Below are 19,165 nucleotides of genomic sequence, written 5' to 3' on the forward strand. Positions count from 1 at the left end.
CCCCCACCTTCACCCCATTCCAACCCCTCAGGGCTTCCTCCACCACCTAGTGTTTGGAGTCAGAACTCAAAATTCAGAGTCCTCCCCAGGAGGACCCCAATCTACCCTGAAGTCTTGCCGCAGACTGCACATAGCATTTCCATACCTGTGACCCATCGCCCCATCCTGCAGGGTCCTGATCTGCTTCCTGCCTCAAGCTGTTCCTTCTCTGGATGCCTGTTCTTTGATTCTTTTTCTGCTCACAATTCTTTCTCCTACCCTTTGATGCCCAAGTCAAACCTGATCTGTTTCCTAAAGCTTTCCCAAGCCCTACAAGGACTAGGCTGCCCCTTCCAGAGGCGCTCCTTGGTACACTTCTAAATGTTCTAATTAGCTCTGAATCCCATGCTTGCCCTTGCTGTTCTTCAGAAAGAGATCCTCAGAATATTCAAACTAGAAAGAAGCCGTTCAGGACTGTGCAGAAAACAGGGATGCAAATGTCCAGTGGGGATGAGGAAAGGGGTTGTTACATCAACAAGTGGACAAGAGCCTCAATAGCAGCTGGGCCCTTTCTTCTCTGTGATTCAAAATTCAGTGATAGCTGAGACTGAAAGATAAGTTCGAGGGTAGTAACACCTGCTGAACTTTGCTGAGCCTCCTGTAATATCCTTCAACCTCACTGGGGCCCCGTAAAAATGAGCCGGTAAAGCAGATTTTGGTGGCTACCCCAAGATTTGCTTGCTGTTGCCCATAGAAGGGCATAGAGAGCCACCCACTGATGTGCAGGGATGCGAATTCAGGCAGGAAGACGCTGATGAGAACAGACAGGTCAGTGGAGGTGATGAGGGAATTAAGGGCTTTGGGCACCGGACGTCACGTGACCTGTCTGTTCCCAGATTACCCACCTTAGCTCTCCATGAGGTTGTCCTGCTAGGGACAGGATGACCGACCAGTGACCCCAAGCAGCAGGGTTTTGTTTCATCCTGTCTGTGATGACAGATTGTGTGGAGCCAGAGCCATACCCTGGTCCATGCTCCTCTCATTTGCAAACTGCCAGGCTATGTAACATACGATCAGGAGTTTACTTTGTATTATAGGTAGTTTTGAGCTTGAATTCCATGTGAAAGGGTTTTTGTTTGTTTGTTTGTTTGTTTTTTGCTTTGTTTTGTTGCTGTTGTTTGTTTGCTGTTATTTTGTTTTGCTTTTTCCAAAGCAGTGAACTTCTTGTATTGCTAAATCAAGGGCAGATAACACTACAGTGCTATCCAAAAGACAAGTGATATGAAGACGGGTTTTTAATTCTAGCATTTCTGCCTCGGCAGGCACTGTGGACTGGTACTGACTACTTCCTTACCGACAGTGCATAAATATGAGTCTCCCGTTCTGGTCTTCTCTAAACTCTGATGACTAGGACGTCTAACTTTAATCCAGTTTATCAGTATTGTCTTCATGGCTAGTCTATTTCTTTGTATTAATATACATGTGATACTGGGTGTTAGCCAAGGGCTTCCTGTCTGCTAAGCAAGCACTCCACCACAGAACTCTGTAGCCCCAGCCCTTCTCTTACCTTTATGTTAAGACAGTTTTACTAAATTGCCCAGGCCTGATTTAACCTCATTCTATAACCCAGGTAGGCATTGAACTTGTGATCCTCCTGCTTCAGACTTCTGAGTGCTGAGATTATAGACCTGTGCCACCCAGGCCTGTGCCACCCAGACTGGCTCTGCATCCTTGGTCTTTTATAAACTTCTTTATGAAGCAGCCCCATACTCCTAGCAGTCTTCTTTTATTTTTTTGCAACAGGGTTTCTTTGTGTAACCACCCTAGCTGTTCTGGGCCTCAAGTTGTAGACCAGGTTGGCCTCAAATTCACAGAGATCCACCTGCCTCTGCTTCCTGAGTGCTTGGATGAAAAGCACCACTGCCCAGCTTCCCCAGCAGTCTTTACCTCCATCCTGGGCTGTCAGAGATAACCAGAGTGTGATGGTGGACTTGAGCCGAAGGATTCCTATATGGGTGTTGAAGTCCAGAGCAAGAAAAGCATCCTGACTCTGAAGTATCCCCTAGAACAAGGCACCTGGGTCGACATGGAGATGATCTAGTACCACACCCTCTACAATGAGGTGTGTGTAGCCCCAAAGGAGTACCCCATGGTGCTCTCTGAGGCTCCACCTGAACCCTAAAAGCAACCATAAAAGATGACCTAGATCATGTTCAAAACCTTTGACACCCAACCCATTACATAGCCACGTGGGATGTGCTATCCCTGCATAAGCTTGATGGGACCATGAACTCTGGAGACAGAGTCACCTGCGTTGCTACCATCAACAAAGATTACACTCTCACCCACACTGTGCATCTATGAGGGCTATGCTCTTACCAATGCTATGCCCTTCTGCAAGGGTTGCTCTCTCACCCACACTGTGCCCATCTATAAGGACTGTGCTCTCATCCACACCATCCTGCATCAGAACCTGACTGTCTTAGACTTGAAAGATTACCCCATGAAGATCTTGACTGAGCATAGCTACAGCTTCTGCCACTGCCAAAGGGGAAGCTTTGTTATGTTGTCCTGGACTTGGGACAAGAGACAGCCATTGTTGCACCCTCCTCCTCCCTGGAGAAGAAGAGCTACTAGCTAGCTACCCTACAACCAGGCCATAACTGTTGGCAAAAAGAAGTTCCATTTCGTCGAGGCACTCTTTAGCCTTCCTGGGTATGAAATCCTGTGACATCCAGAAAACTGTCATTTCCATTGTGAAGTGTAATGTAAAAAACCTCCATGCTAACTAGTGATGTCTGGTGGTACTACCACGTACCCAGGCATGGTCAACAGGATGCAGGATAGCACTGCTCTGGCTCACAGCTCTGTGAAGATCAAGGCCATTGCCTCTCTGAGCACAGATTGGCAGCCACATCCTGACCTCACTGTTTACCATTCAGCCGATGTGGATGGACAAGCAGAACAGTGAGCCACTTCATCAGCCTCCAACAAGGCTTCTGGGTACAGCTTTCCTTGACAAAACCTAACGTGCAGGAAAACATAAGACAACACTGGCATGGCTTTGTGCTTTGTTTTAAATTTTTGTTTGTTTTGTTCTGGTGCTTTTGACTCGGGATTCAAAAACTGCAACAGTGAGGGCGACCACAGCTGGTTGGAGAAGCATCCTTAAGTTGTACTTTTGTGGCTGAAGACTGATTGAACATTTTTGTTTAATAATAATTCCAATAAGATACTTGGTTACAGGAAGTCCCTCTTCCTCCCAAATGCTGCCTCCTACTCTAGAAAGGAGGATGACTCAGTCTATGTTCTGAGTTCATGCAGGAGACATGGCAGTATTGCTTTTGTATAAATTATATTTATTGCATATTTTTAACTTTTTTCTGCCTTAATGCTTATTAATTTTTGTTTTTATTTTCAAATAGTCAGTCATCATGGCCCCCTTTTGGCTTTTGGTCTCCCTGGAAATGGGCTGAGATGGTGACACAGCCAAAGGCTTACCTGTGCACAGTCTCCAGACCAGTTTGATAAAAGTGAATGCCTTACAAACGATCAAAGAAAAGAAGGATTTATTTTAGAATAGAGAGCTGACTCACCTGTTAAGAGCCCTTGCTGCTCCTTCAGTGGACCTGGGCTTAGTTCCCAGCACCCACATGGTGGCTCACAACTGTAACTCAGTCCCAGGGGATCTGATGTCCTCTTCTAGTCTCTAAAAGCACAAGGCACAACATGCAGGCAGGTAAAACACTCAGTTTAAAAAAGAAGTGTTTGTTTATTCCAACACGATGGCACACACACTTTCAGCTTTGTTGCCTTGCCTGCCATTCACATCTAGAACTATAGGGCTGAACTTAGTGCATGAGGTGGGGGAGAGGCCAGTGGTTTCCAGTTCTGAGGGTCTGCCATGCTAAGCAAGGATGCTACCGCTGCACTATATCTTCAGACCCAAGATTGTTTCTCTTTTCCCTCAAGATGGGTATCATGTTGATCCCGAACATTTATTGAAAAGTCTTTCTACTGTTCTACAAAGCAGGATGTCTCATTAATCAAGGGTTTCTATCATGTGGTCTGCCTCTGGGCTATTCACTCTTCTGGTCACCTGCCACCACTTTGTGCTGTTTGTTCGTTAGTTGATTGGGGGATGTTAGCGGTTGCTTGATTGGTTGGTTGTTTTGTTTTGTTTTGTTTTGTTTTGTTTTGTTTTGTTTTTTTAGTCGTTGAGAAAGGGTCTCACTATGTAGCCCTGACTGGCATGGACCTCATTATGTAGAACAGGCTGACTTGAACTTACAAATATTCTCCTGCCTCTGTCTCCCAGTAGTAGATCTCTGATTGTCTGTCTGTCTGTCTGTCTGTCTGTCTGTCTGTAGTCTGTCTCCCACATCCCTCCCCTCTCACCTTTTTTCTTTAAGATTGCCCTGGTGCTAAGGAAATGGCTCAGTGCTTAAGAGCATTTTCTGAGCTCCCAGAGGCCAAAAGTTAGGCTTCCAACCCTGTGTCGAGCAGCTCACAACTGCCTATCTCCATCTCCAGGCAACCCAGCACTCTTGCCTCTCTGGGAACCTGTACACACATTAGTTGCATTCATGCAGACAGACATCCAAGGTAAAAGAAACTGTCCTGGCTTTTCTTGGTTCTTTGCATCTCATTTAGTTTTAGAATTAGCATACCAATTTACATTCAAAACGTGATAGAATTTTGATCCTTGAGATCTGTACATTAGATTTTCGAGAATTATATATTGAAGTTTATCTATCATCTTCGACCAGGGTATGCACCTCTAGTTAATCTGATAGCTTTTGATTTTCTTTCTTTTTTTTTTTAAGATTTATTTATTTATTATGTATATGTAAGTACACTTAGCTGACTTCAGACACCCCAGAAGAGGACATCAGATCTCATTACTGATGGTTGTGAGCCACCATGAGGTTGCTGGGATTTGAACTCAAGACCTTCAGAAGAGCAGTCAGTGCTCTTAACCGCTGAGCCATCTCTCCAGCCTGCTTTTGGTTTTCTCTATAGAGGTCTTACACATACTGTGTTAGATTAAGTACTTGTTGGTAGATATAATCTCAGTAAACACCAGTTGTCTATTTTTAATAAGTCACTCTTTGATTAATTGTATGTATTTATTTATTTTGGTTTTTCGAGACAGGATTTCTCTGTATAACAGCTCTAGCTGTCCAGGAACTCTCTTTGTAGACCAGGCTGCCCTCGAACTCTCAGAGATGGCCGCCTCTTTCTCCCAGTGCTGGGATTAGAGGTGTGCACCACCAGGTCCTGCTTCTTTAATTACACTTAAAAAATGCGTTTACATGGTTTGTTGTTTGCACAGAAGGATACGGTTTACTGTTGGTGTTGACTGTGTCTCCGGTGTCCTTTGTAAGTCGTGTTACTAATTCTAAGAGTTCTGTTAGATTCCTTTGGACTTGGCTCCTATAACTGTTTCATCTACAAATAATGGTTGTTTTTTCCTTCTTTGCAATATGTATCTGTATGAGCTTTCCCCCTTTGCACAAGCTAGCATCATGCTGAACAGAAGAGCCGGTGGTCTGACCCCCTTGTGTCACCTCCAGTCTTGAGCACACCTTTCATTATTTCCTGTGGAATGGGGTGTTTGCTGTAGACGGTTAGATATTCTTTCCTCAGTTGAGGACGTTGCCTTTTAGCCTATAGAGAGGTACATTTTATTTTGTTGTTCTTTAAAAACCTTACATTTTATTATTGTGTATATGTTCACATGCATATACACCACAGCATGTATGTGGAGGTTAGCGGACAACTCACGAAGAATGACACGGGTTTGAATTATCAAACCAAGGCAATAATTGAAAAATAATCTCATAATGTTTTAAGTATGTTTCTAGTTTTCTATTGAGTCCTGTTCATAGCTATCTTGGGGTGCATGCAGCCTATGGGTCTGGATTGGGCATGCCTGATACTGTAACTTAGACAGAAAGCAGCCAACGTGGATGCTGTGGGGTTTACTAATTTCTTCTCTGTACAACACTGGCCGCTACATCTTTTCCTTCCAGCTGTGAGGGCCACCACATAGAGTGTGGCCTGAGCTCAGTTCTGAGGACTCTACAACCTCTCCCTGCTGTCTGGCCACTTACTTCTGAGACGGTCCCACCATTCTCTGGAAGAATGAATGCCCTCGATGGTGTCCCCTTCAAGGTATCCAAGGGCTTTGTGATGGACACAGAGCCCCACCCCGTGCCTGAGCTCAGTGTCCTGGACTGTAGAGAGCTCCTGCTGGGCACAATGGTAAGTGAGTGTCTAGCTTTGCTCTTGGCTCTAACGCCTGAGGCTGAGCCCCTGGGGCCTGTCTCATGTTTGTAAAGGGAAGCTTGGGTTGCTTTCCAATAATCTAGGGAGTGTGAAAACAAGTCACTAACTTCCATGGAGAAGACTGGTGTCTGGGCGGTGAGGTTGTTTCCCTAGGTCAGCTGGGAGCTGTGTGAGCGACCTGTGTGAAGTGCTTGTCGCTGCCAGCATACTTCGGTTCGTCTCCTCTTCTCATCAGCTGTTAGAGTCCCTCTTGATAAGACTCGATCTCCAGAATCCTCTGTTAAAAGTACAAGCTAGCTGGGTGCACAGCTTTAATCCCAGCACTCGGGAGGCAGAGGCCAGTGGAGCCTGGTCTACAGTCAAGTTCCAGGACAGCCAGGGCTACATAGAGAGACCCTGTCCAAAAAAAAAAAAAGTGCAAGTAGTTCTGTTTGCACATTAGGACAGATTAGTAGTCCACAGACAGAGCCCACTGCTGGAGGCCTGAAAGCTTCTTGTGCTCTGCAGGGTGGGTGCCACAGGCAACCTCAGGATAAAAATGATTTAACTTTCTATGGAAATGAGTTTACTTAAAGATATAGGGGAGATATATATGTTGCATTTATACTAAAACATAGGGCTGTAACAGTAGCTAAGGTGGAAGAGTTACCCATATTATAGCATAGATATATCATAGGGTAGACACAGATTTTAAAAATTAAAGTTCCCAGGAACTTGGAAACTGGTCTGGGGCTCCTGTGCATGGTAGCACGTGCTATTCAATCCAAGTGTTTAGGAGGCTGAGGCAGGAAGAGCTGGGTTCCCATAAAGCCTGGGCTACATAGTGAGACACATGTCAAAAACAAGGCAGTAATAAAAAGGAGTCCAGCTCTTAACAGTTTTGCTTATGAGAAACCTGAGGTCCAGAGAATGAAGATTTATTCAGTAATTGCTGGGGGGTTTTTTGAGACAGGGCTTCATGTAGCCCATGGTAGTCTTAAATCACTATGAGGCCAAGAAGAACCTTGAATTCCTGGTTTCCAGCCTCTGCTTCTCAAGGGCTGAGCTCACAGGTGTGCACAGCCATGCCCCGTCTGTGTGGTGCCGGAGTTGGAACCCAGAGCTTTGTGTGCACTAAGCAAGCACCAAGCCATCGGAACTAAGCCCCCAGGCCCCAAGAACTCTAGTGAAGTGTTTTAAGGTAGCTATTGCTCGGTGACATATTGAATGGTGAATGGTTTTATTTTATTTTGTGTGTGTGTTCAATTTTCTGTGCATTGGTGTTCTGCCTGCATGGTATATCTGTGTGACAGTGTCAGATACCCTGGAACTGGAGTTATAGAAAGTTGTGAGCTAACATGTGGGTGCTGGGAATTAAACCAGAGTCCTTTGGAAGAGCAGCCAGTGCTCTTCACCACTGAGCCATCTCCCCAAACCTTGAGAGGAGGGTTTTTAAATATTGGCATTTTAGCGTGATTATTAATTCACTTGATTTGACCTTCTTGCCAGGGTTTATCACTAAATCACTTTGATGTCTGTTGGCCTCAGAAATATCTGTAAGGGAAGATGGAAGTGGGCTCTGAGGATACCTGAAGTTTAGAGCCAGGAAATTTCCCCAACTGACAATTGAACAGGGTCCCCAAGCCAGCACTGAGGGTTATGACCCCATGGCCGTGGCTTGCCACAGCTGAGCCTCATATCGTTCATCTCTCTGCAGTATGACTTCAGCTTGGAAAAGAAGGCTCTCTTCTGGGTAGAAGCAGCCATCCGAGGATCTTGCTCCCATCAGTGCAATGACCTGGGGATTGCATCAGCCCCTCCAGCCTGGTTCTTACTAGCCAGTCCAAAATACAGTCAGGTGCCTGCACCTGCTCAAATCAGAGACCCAGAGGCTAGACTGCAAGAACCTCCTGAAGAGGAGGAGGAAGAGGAGGAGGAAGAAGAAGAAACAGAAGAGAAGGGGGACGAGGAAGACACCTCCTCTGCCTGTGAGGAGGGCATGGACTCCAGCAGCCCTCAGCCCGGCTCCCCTACAAGCCATCGTCGCTGCTCCCTGGATGTGCTGCGAAACATGAGGTCTGAGCTGGCTGACGCCAGGCGGCGGCTCTCGGAGAGTAGACTAGCCGCGTGTCCTCGAGCCCTCCTGCACCGCTTCCGCGGCCATCGCACGCTGAGCCTGAGCGCCAGCCCGGCTCCAGACGCTGGCCCAGCACCGCAGCTCCCAAATGTCTCGGAGCTGCCTCCACGACCCTCCACCGCCGGCGCCATGCCTCCATTGCGGAACCACAAGCCCACAGTTGCTGTAAGAACTCTCCTCCAAGGCCACAGGCTCCAAGCCAAGGCCTCCAGGTTAAGGGTCCCCAACCTAGGGTCCTTCTTCCATACAGTGCTCCCCCCCCCCCAACCCCCCATACAGTGCTTTTTTGTTTGTTTGTTTTTTGTTTTGTTTTGTTTTGTTTTTCGAGACAGGGTTTCTCTATGTAGCCCAGGCTGGCCTGGAACTCACTTTGTAGACCAGACTGACCTCGAACTCAGAAATCCGCCTGCCTCTGCCTCCCGAGTGCTGGGATTAAAGGCGTGCACCACCACGCCCGACTCATACAGTGCTTTGTAACCTTCTCCCACCCGGCCCTGTGGTCCTTCCTGCAGTCTAGTATATTCTACCTGGAGGCTCCCCCATCTCTTGATTTCACACAGGGACGCACATCACAATAATTAATAACCTCAGTTTCTAGTCCCATCTTTCTCTTGCAGTGGAATATGAATTCTTTTAGGTGCCGGGTGGGATAACATTCATTTTTGTTTCCTGGGCACCTAACAGTAGGTCTTACCGACAGGGGGCGCTCAATGAATGCCGGTTGAAGACTCAGATCTAAGGTTTCCCCAGTGGAGAAGGCCTGTAGAAGCTTGGTGGCTCAATCAGAAATAATTCAGTAACTCCTTCCATGGGTGTTTTGTTCCCAATTCTAAGAAGGGGCAAAGTGTCCACACTTTGGTCTTCGTTCTTCCTAAGTTACATGTGTTTTACAAACTGTATCTTATATCTTGGGTATTCTAAGTTTCTGGGCTAATATCCACTTATCAGTAAGTACATATCATGTGAGTTCTTTTGTGATTGGGCTACCTCACTCAGGATGATGCCCTCCAGGTCCATCCATTTGTCTAGGAGTGTGGCTGGGGAGATGGCTCCTCTCACTAAGTCACTGGGTCTGGCAGCCTCAAGGTGGATTCATATCACAAATGTGCACTGTGTGTTGGGTCACTGACTCCTCTGAACCTGGCTTTCAATCTTATGTAGCCCAGGTTGACCTCAAACTTGCTATGTAATGGTAGCTGAGGATAACCTTGAACTATTTATCCTCTTGCATCTGGGATTACAGTATATACTGCCAAGCTCTGTGTATGAGATACTAAGGACTGAACCCAGGACCTTGTGCATTCTAGGCAAGCATGCTACCAACCGAGCTATATACTTGGTCTGCCTTTTGTCTTTCGTCCTCATCTGGCCTCTCACTATGCTACCCAAGCTCAACTTGAATTCCGGGAGTCAAGCAATCCTCCTGCCTCAGCTCCTAAGTAGCTATGATTATGGTCATGTACCACCACATCTAGGCTACCGGTCATATTTCATTTGCACTGTCGCAAGCCCTAAGTGAAACAGTAGCTTTTGCTGACAGCTTCTGCACACTGGGCCTTTGCTAAGTAATCACCTTGCTCGTGTTCAGATTTATGCCTCCTAACAGTCTGACGAGGTAGTTCTAAGATGGCTCTGTTGGCATCCGAGAAAGGGAACAGAGATGGAGACCTGGAGCCTGCAGGACCCAAAGCTCTCTACAGTGTAGAAAGTAGGACACAAAGCCACATCTTAAGATGTTCAGCCCAGCTGACTGTGACCGCCTCTGGTTGCTGACATGCCATCCTGTCTGTATTTCAGTCCCTCAGCCCATACACCTGCTTGCCACCTCTGAGGGAGACACCCCAGCCCCTCGTCTCCTGTAGACTGCATCCTGATTCAGCATCGGACCTGCTGTCTGCCCTGACCAAAGAGGAGCAAGACCTCATCGGGCCAGTGGTCGCCTTGGGCTATCCCCTGGGAAGGGCCATTGAGGCGCTGCAGAAGACAGGGAGGCAGAGCCTGAGCCAGGTGAGTGGACCTGGGGTTGAGGGGTGCATGCTAGAGTCAGGAAAGGTCAAATGGCTTTTCCCCTCTAATTTGATCAAGGTCTTGCTTCCTCTTCCCCCCTCTCCTGTGCCCCCTCTTGCAGTGTTGGGGATCAACACAGGGCCCTGCACATAGTAGGCGAGCTCTCTCCTACTGATCTAGAGGCCCAGCCCTTTCTTCCGTCTCTTTAGTGGTAGAACTTCAACCTGGCACAAATTACCAAGTTAGTGATTGAATTTTTAGGCCTTATTGCTCTCTTTTCCACAGGACTTCCCAAGGAATCCCTGTGACCATTTAAGGATCTCCATGGTCAAACCCTTCTCCTAGTCCATGTACCACATACAGGATTCGGAAGCTTTAAGCAGTCAAGAACCTCTCTAGAACTGTCCAGTAGGCCAATCTCTATGAGAACATGTATATGTGTATTTGTCCATGTATGTGCTAGTGTGTATGCGAATATGTGTAAAGGCCATACAGAAGTAAGTCTGCCTCAGGTATCTTCCTCAGATACTATCACATCTTTCCAGATAGTCTCTTACTTCTATGTGATATTTGCTGATTCAGTTAGGACGGCTGCCTCAGTCCAGTGATTGGTGATACTTGCCAACTAACTGGGCCACATTTCTTCAGAAAACTAGTCCAGTTAGTTCCAAGAGTATAAGAGCAAAAACTTCAAAGTCACCTGGCCTAGCCTTCACATTGCACAGTCCTTTCCACCTCACAGACTAGTCCAGGTTTAAAGGACTAAGACTCCTTGACAAGCTGTCAGCTCTGCCAGGCTGTCCATGTCCTCAGCCGTGAAAGGCGTTGGGGGTGAGTGGCTTTCAGATATGCTGAGAGCCAGGTCTGGGTGTCCCGCAGTTCCTCTCTCAGGAGCACCCGGCTCTGTGCGTCTGCAGCTATTCGGCCTCCTGTTCCAGGCAGCCTGCTCTTAGCTGCTACTTGCTGTGCTGGGACAAACAGACCAGGAGCTCCAAGAGTTTGAAAACCACATGGCTGGCTAGACAATCTGTGCTCCTGCCAGCCCCGAAGGTCAACAGAAACCTGACCTCCTCCTTCCCAGCCACACACACGGCTCTCACGGCCTAGAGCCTTTGGTGGGCACCTGTCCCTATAAAGCCTGCTTTGATTTGCCCGGCACTGGCATAGTCTCCCATGTCTGGTTTATCTCCTCCACTAAGCTGTGAGTTCCTTGCCGTTCTTAATTCGTTTTATGCACATGGCTCCTTTGCCTCCCCTGCTGGTGCAGTGGTGATTGACTAACCTCCCCCACTGTGGGACAGAAGTCAGTGGGCACAAAGTCAGAGCAAAGCCGTGTGCACTGCACTGGGTGGATGGAGCCTAAGAGCCCCAAGGATGGCCCAGGGGAGACAGAGTCTGCAGAGAGGCCTCCTGGGAGGAGAATGAGGCCAGCCTTGGATGGAGAGTTGGACAGAGGCCTTGAGAAAAGAAGGGAGCTGAGGACATGAGCAGGCCAGGGTATGGTGAAAGGCGGCACATTTGTTTTGGAGGCACAATTTCATGTGGCCGGGCTGCCTTTAAACTCACTATGTAGCTAAGAGTGATCTTTAACTTATTAGCGTGTGTGTCTGTGTGTGATCTAGTGTAGTATTTGTGCATATGTGTGTGCAAATACAGACACGATTGCTTGAGAGACCAGAGAAAATACCATTCTGTCATTCTCTGCTCTGTTCTCTTGAGACAGCTCTCCCACTACACCCAGGGCTAGGCTGGCAGCCAACAAGCCCCAGGCTTTCTACTTCTGCCTCCTACAGTGCTGAGGTTTTAGGCCCGCATGTGGCAGCATCCAGATGTGGGGGATGCATCCAGATGTGGGGGGGGGGATGCAAGCACTCTTACCCACTGAGCCAGCTCCTCGGCTTTGATCTTGAACTTCCGACCCTCCTGCTTCCACCTCCCCAGTGCACCATCAGAACCCAGTTATATGTTGCTAGGGACTGAACCTCATACACAATAGGCAAGGGCTCTGCCAACTTCGCCACCTTAAGGCAACACTTAGTTTGTTTCTCGTTGTTGTTTGTGTTTTGAGTCGGGTCTTACTCTATTACTGGCTAGCCTCAAGCTCCCTATGTAGGCAGGCCAGCCTGGATCTAATGGTCCTCAGGTGATGCTACTTACCCTGAAGGCCAAAGAACCCTGTCCCCACAATGAACTCGGGGTGATTAGAACAGGTTTTCAGCACCAGGCTGTATGCTCCAGAAGAAACTGTCCTGCCTCGCTGCCCCCTCCCCCAGCTGTGGTGCAGGCTGAGGTCTGGTGTGAACTCCACTCACCCTGGGTGACAGGTGTGTCTGGGGTGGGGTGGGGGGTTGTATAGAGATGGGCGAGGAGGGTCCTTTTGCACTTAGGTGCTCCTCTGGCTAAGCTGGTGGTCGTCCGTGCGGTGGCTGAGGTGAGGAGGTTGAGTTACTTGCTTAAAGCCTGTCCTGGACCCCACCTAGGCTCTGTAAACACATGAACAGCTCTTTTCTTGGATTCTATCCCTCAACTTGGGACATTTATTGAGGAACCTGCTGTCACCCCTCTGCTGGTTCTCAAGGGAAGCCTGTTCCAATTCTGTTGGCTTCCTGTTACCTATGACGGGTTGTTCAGGACTCATTGCCTTTGTGGGATTCTTGGTTGGCCCCATAGCTTGCCCCTGACACTCTTCTCACTGTCTCTCCATCTCTGCCCTCTTTGGCCCAGTTTCTCGGCTACCTCAGTGCCTGCGACAGGCTGCTGCGGCAGGGCTACGACGAGGCGCTGGTGGACGAGGCCATGGAGATGTTTCAGTTCTCCGAGCATCAGGTCAGCTGGGCCTCCTGCCTGGTCCCCAGGGAATGGGAGCATGGGGTGCAGGGGTGCGGTGGCCCCAGAGCTGGTCAGAAGGGACCTGGCCTGCTCACACAGGGGAGAAAGTACTGACCTAGAGAAGTGGAGCACAGCCAAAGGTAGGAGTCAGCGAATGAAGAGGTGGGGAGGGAACTGGAGGGTGGAGGAGCAGGGGCTTCACTGTAGGTAACTGTGTCAACAAAACACCTATCACTGGATGCCTGCTGGGTTTGAGACTTCCATGTAGGAGCAGTCTGAAGATGCTTGAACTCAGGGAGTTTGCTGCCCTTGGCATCCAGGGAGCTCTAGGCACTCAGAAAGTAACTCGAACCATGACAACTCCAACTGCAGTCACAAGGCGGCAATTCACAGAGCTGGGACTTGCAAGAAGGACTGGGTACCAACCAGGAGAGGAAAACTCGGGGGGGGGGGTTCTTTAGGAGAGGCTGAGCTGGGTGAGCCCAGCATGCCAGCTCATAGGAGATCCCCCTGTGCATTCTCCTGGAGCTGCTGCCCTAATGCCAATCACAAGGAGCCCAGAGTGAGCCACATGAGAGCACCTCAGCAAGGCTGGCACCTTCTTTCCGAACATCCCCAGAGGAAGAGGAAGATGACAGGCATTGGCCCAGGGTCAGGCGTCCCTAGGGAAGGGAGCACAGTTTTCTGGGCTGTTTTGAGGGTCAGTAGGCACCAGGGTTGGGGATACTCAGGACTGAGGCAGCCGTGGTGGTAAAGTAACCTTTGTGCCTCCTCTTCAGGCAGGGGAGTTCCTGCGGCTCTGGAAGCAGTTCAGTGACATGGGCTTCCGGCAAGACCGGATCAAGGAGGTGCTGTTGGTCCACGGCAATCGGCGCGAACAGGCTCTGGAGGAGCTGGTGGCCTGTGCCCAGTGACAAGCTGGGACATTGGTGCATGGCTGACAGTGAAGGGCCAGACCTGCCACCCATCCCAACTGAATCATTAAAAGATAATGCCAGTGGTGGTGGCACACACCTTTAGTCCCAGCACTAGGGCTTCAGAGGCAGGAGGATCTCTGAGTTCAAGGCCATCCTGGTCTATACAGTGAGTTCCAGGACAGCCAGGGTTGCATAGAGAAACCTTGCTGTAAAAAACCAAAAACAGTAATTATGATAAAATAAAATAAAATAAAATAAAATAAACAGAGCTGGGCAGTGGTGGCGCACGCCTTTAATCCCAGCACTTGGGAGGCAAGAGGCAGGCGGATTTCTGAGTTCGAGGCCAGCCTGGTCTACAAAGTAAGTTCCAGGACAGCCAGGGCTACACAGAGAAACCCTGTCTCGAAAAATCAAAATAAATAAATAAATAAATAAATAAATAAATAAATAAATAAATAAAAATAAATAAATAAAATAAACAAAACCTAGCAAGATCAAAGCCAGGTGTGGTGACACATGCCTTTAATCCCAGCACTCAGGAGGCAGAGAAAGAGATTCTTGAGTTCGAGTCGAGCCTGGAGAACCAGAGCTGCACAGAGAAAACTGATTTCAAAAAACAAAACAACAACATTAACAACAAAGCTAATAAGACTCAGAAAGCATCTTGGGCTCACCGAGAAGCACAGAGAAGACCAAGGCAGCAGTAGATACAAACAGCCGCCTCTCAACGTTTAGAGGCAGCAGGTGGAGAGCATGGTGGGGTTGGGAAGGTCAGGGCAATTGTCTCCAGCCACCGGAAGCCTGTGTTTAAGAGACCTCCAGAGACTGAGAGGACCAGCCAGTGGAGTGGCCTGTGACTCAGGCAAGCAGAGGTCAGAGGCCAAAGGGTTAGTGCCCTGCTTCTGACTGCAGCCAACCCAACGTTCTTGGGTTCACTCTCTCTCATTCTCTTTGGTCTATAAATCAAGCTGGAGCCCAGGTCTGTGGAAACCTCAGGGAGAGTGCCCTTGTCTGTCAGGGCTTCATTCCCCTGTTCAGCGTGAACTGGGAACCTCTACAAGCTGAAACAGCAAGTCTGGGGCAGCTACCCAGGTCTCCTGAGGCCCACAGAGCCCCTTTGCCCTTTCCACTAAGTTTCAAAGCCACTCGGCTTGACATGGCATTGAGAATACTCCCTGGCCCTCTACCTGACTTTGAGTGGGTTGGAGGCAATGCACAGAGAAGTATTTGGGAAAATCAGCTAGTGAGCATGCAGGTGGCTGTGAGTCTATTGCCAAAACCAAACTAACTTGGAAAAGATGGTAAAATTGAAGTGTGAACACTGAGATGCTGTGGCGGACCTGAGGCTTTTCCTGTTCTAGTTAAGTTAATCTGGCTCAGGTGCCACTTGTATTAAGGCCTTTGAATGAGAGGTGACCTGCAAGGCTCTTGCCACTGCCATCCTTCCTGCCACAAACCCTTTCATTCCCATTCCTGGGAAACTATTGCTTGATTATGAATGAAAAATGGTTAGTTTGCAATAATCGTTTTCTAGATTTTTATTTGCATTCATTTATATAATGACTTCCTAAGTTTAATTTGGGTTGTTTACCAAGCACGGGGAGATTTACCAGTAACTACATCACTACATCTCTCCTTCAGTCATCAACTGCCTATAGGATCTATAGTGTAGCTCCTCAAGGAGGGGTGGCACCTCTTAAGTCCTATCCCCTTCACTAATTATTTTTAGGAGGTGGAAAAAATAAAGTTTGAGGCTTACACTCTGAGATCAGTAGGAGCCTTATAGCTAACTAGCTGTGTGATCTTTTGAAAGTTACTTATCTTCTCTGTGCCTCAGTTTCTCATTCATAAAATACATGTTAAAACTTTTCAATGACTCTGGTTGAGTGGGATCATGCACGGGATGCTTCTGTCACTCACTGCATCCGCCAGCCTGTCACATGTGTCTCCTCCCTTGTTCTGTAGCCACTACCCTTCTCTGTTCATTCTTCCCGTCATCTAATGAACACCAGCTCTTATATGTACGTCCCCTAGAGGGTCACATGTTAAAGACTTAGTCTCCAGCTGATGGTGCTGGTGGGGACTGAAGTGAGGCCAGGAAGAAAGGAGCCGCACCATGCCCTTGGGAGGACCCTGGCCTGCCTTCTCTTCTCTGTTTCCCGGTTATCATAATGTGAGTCATTTTGCTGTCTCATAGACCACAATGCTCTGCCTTACCACGGCCCTCATATGACAGACCCGAGCAACTGTCAGCTGGACACTCTCAAACTGTGGGTCAGAAATATCCTTAAGGGCTGGAGAGATGGCTCAGCACTTAAGAGCACTTACTGTTCTTCCAAAGGTTCTGAGTTCAATTCCCAGCAACTACATGGTGGCTCACAACCATCTGTAATGAGATCCAATGCCCTCTTCTAGTGTGTCTGAAGACAGCTACAGGGTACTCATATAAATAAAAAAACAAATCTTAAAAATAAAAGTCTTTGGTTTTCTTGCCGGGCTTGGTGGCGCACGCCTTTAATCCCAGCACTTGGGAGGCAAGAGGCAGGCGGATTTCTGAGTTCGAGGCCAGCCTGGTCTACAAAGTAAGTTCCAGGACAGCCAGGGCTATACAGAGAAACCCTGTCTCGAAAAACCAAAAATAAATAAATAAATAAAAATAAAAATAAAAAAATAATAATAAATAAATAAATAAAAGTCTTCGGTTTTCTCATTCATTTCCACAGCTTCAGAAGGGAACAGCAGCATTCTGCACCCAACCTCAGAACCCCTGAGCAGGCCTGTCCCTCCCAGGGACCACGCCTCTCTGATCAGCAGAGTTGAAGAAAGCATCCAAAATAAAGGATTATGGAAGGATCACCTGGGGAAATGGTGCCTCTATGAGTCCTATTCAGAGTCAGGTGGCTACTGAGGTATCAGCAGATGACACACACAGGCTACCTGAAATCAGCCTCTGAATACGATGACCCCCTACAAGGGAGACCACAAAGATGGTGCAGTCTAAGCCCCACGCAAAGCCAAGTCTGGCCCAAATAGCAGATCCAGTCTTGCTTCTCATCACCCCCGTCTTCTTTTCCGGTCCCCTCTAAGTTCCCTGGGAGATGCATGCCAGCAGGGTAAAGAAAGAAGACCCCCAATCTGACAGGACAGTTGTCTTAGAAGCCACTTCAGGCTGAGCTCTCAAGCTCATTGTGCCCTCAGGGAACAAAGTGCAAACTGTCCTCTGTCTAGCTCACCCTTGGCCACTTCCTCTGAAGCACCCCTGCTGTTTATCCCAGGCCATGGGACTAAGCCAGGGTGATCTGCCTTCTCAAGGTGCCCAGTCCAATCCACATGCAAAGTCCACTCTACATGGAAATGACAGGTTCGCAGGTGCTAGGGATTAGGACAGAACCTCTTGGGGCATCATTATCCAGGCTGCCTCACGTCACAGTGCTTCCCCCATATAATTCGTGATGAATGGTTACAAACTGTGCCTATGCCATATGTGGGACATCCATCCCTATTTTAGAAAGGAATGAGAGCGAGATGGGGTTTCTGTGTAGCCCTGAGTTCCTAGTTCCATGGCTGATGTGCAGGGAGGGTGGCCCCTCCCAGAGGCCAGGGCAGAGGCAAGGCTGGGCCGCCAGGGCACTGCTCCCCTCTCCATCCTGCTCTCGCTTGGGTGTGAGTCTGCCTCCTGCAGCTGTCATGCTTCTCCTGCCACGGGAGGAGTGCTGGCCAAGGTGCTGCCACAGTCTCCTCTCAGCCTTGACCTTGGCATGCAGGGGACAGTGGAGAGGCACACCCCTAGATCTCGGTTGGTTGGGGTGGAGAACTCAGCCTGGGATCTCTTCCGGGACTTCTCCATCTGTCAGTCTTTTCCTTCATTTCCTGGGTCCAAATCTGCCCTGTAGCCCCCCTGTCCTCCTGTCTGCCTGCTGTTGGAGAAGCCTCAGCTGGTCTCCTCAGAGAGCACACGGCCCTTTGCTGATCTTAGACTATGATGAGGTTTTAGGCACCGTGAAAGACAGCCAAGGTTGGAAGGCCAACTTTCCAACCTTGACCATGAGTCCCACCATAAGGGGGATCTGGGCCTCAGGGGCTCATGGGAGTCTTTCCTAACGAGGGAGGGTCACCTCAAGGACAGTAACCTCTCCTTCAGACCCTAGGGGCCAAACCTTAGTTCCTATGTATGCTGATGTCACGGGAACACTTGGGCAATTTGGACTCTCTAAGAGTATAGTCCCCTGTCCTGTCCCTGCCCCATCCCATCCCCCTATCTCATCCCCCTTCCACCCTCCATCCTCAAACCCGTGTTCCAGGAGTTGCTGTCCAGGTCATGAGTCAAAACTGCCACCAAAGAACAACTCATTTGGCTATGGCTAGGGTGTGGCCCAGTTGGTTGAATGCTTGCCTAACATGTTCAAAACTGTGGATCCAAACTCCAGTACCACACAAACCAGAAGTAGGGTTTCATACTGGCAAAGCCAGCACTGGGGAGGTAGAGGCAGCACTGGGGAGGTAGAGGCAGCGAGAGAATCAGAAATCATTCTCAGCTACAACTGGAGTTTGAGGCCAACCTGGGCTACATAAGACCCTGGGTTTTTTTTTGTTTGTTTGTTTGTTTTTTTGTCTGTTTGTTTGCTTGCTTGCTTTTGTTTTTTAATACAAAAACAATCCACTAATTTTCCCACTATATGTAACTTTATTGCCTAACATCCCAGCTGGGCATGGGTCAGGGTGAAAGTGGATGGGGGAAAAAAAACCAAAAACCAAAAACCAAAAAACAGGAAATGGTCTCAGCCCTTCAGTGACCTGCCAGAGTTCTGACTTGGGAGGCTGGTGTAACACAGATTGCTGCCTGGGCTGATGATGACAGCAAAAAGTGCTGGGGTGGGGGTGGGAGATAGGGGGTAGGGGTAGGGTGGGGAGCAGGGGTTCCTGGGCTGCATTTGGCCAGCTCCCCCTGTAGAACTGAGTCCTAGCCAAGAATGCCTGCTTGTTCCATACCCTGCCCAGTGGTGGGGCACCCACCCCCAGCCTCCAA

The 19,165-nt window shown here is 48.6% G+C and overlaps 1 protein-coding gene across 1 annotated transcript; it reads left to right on the plus strand.

The window, feature by feature from the left end:
- The first annotated feature begins 6,083 nt into the window (after window positions 1-6,083).
- Ubap1l (ubiquitin associated protein 1 like) lies at window positions 6,084-14,370 on the plus strand. The gene is made up of 5 exons (XM_021171188.3): window positions 6,084-6,246; window positions 7,967-8,551; window positions 10,184-10,393; window positions 13,118-13,219; window positions 14,002-14,370. The coding sequence occupies exons 1-5, from the start codon at window positions 6,127-6,129 to the stop codon at window positions 14,134-14,136; spliced, it is 1,152 nt and encodes a 383-aa protein (XP_021026847.1). The 5' UTR covers window positions 6,084-6,126; the 3' UTR covers window positions 14,137-14,370.
- The last annotated feature ends 4,795 nt before the right edge of the window (window positions 14,371-19,165 follow it).

Source organism: Mus caroli, unplaced genomic scaffold, assembly GCF_978045245.1.
Source record: "Mus caroli unplaced genomic scaffold, Mus_caroli_1 scaffold_11, whole genome shotgun sequence".
Lineage (NCBI taxonomy): Eukaryota > Metazoa > Chordata > Mammalia > Rodentia > Muridae > Mus > Mus caroli.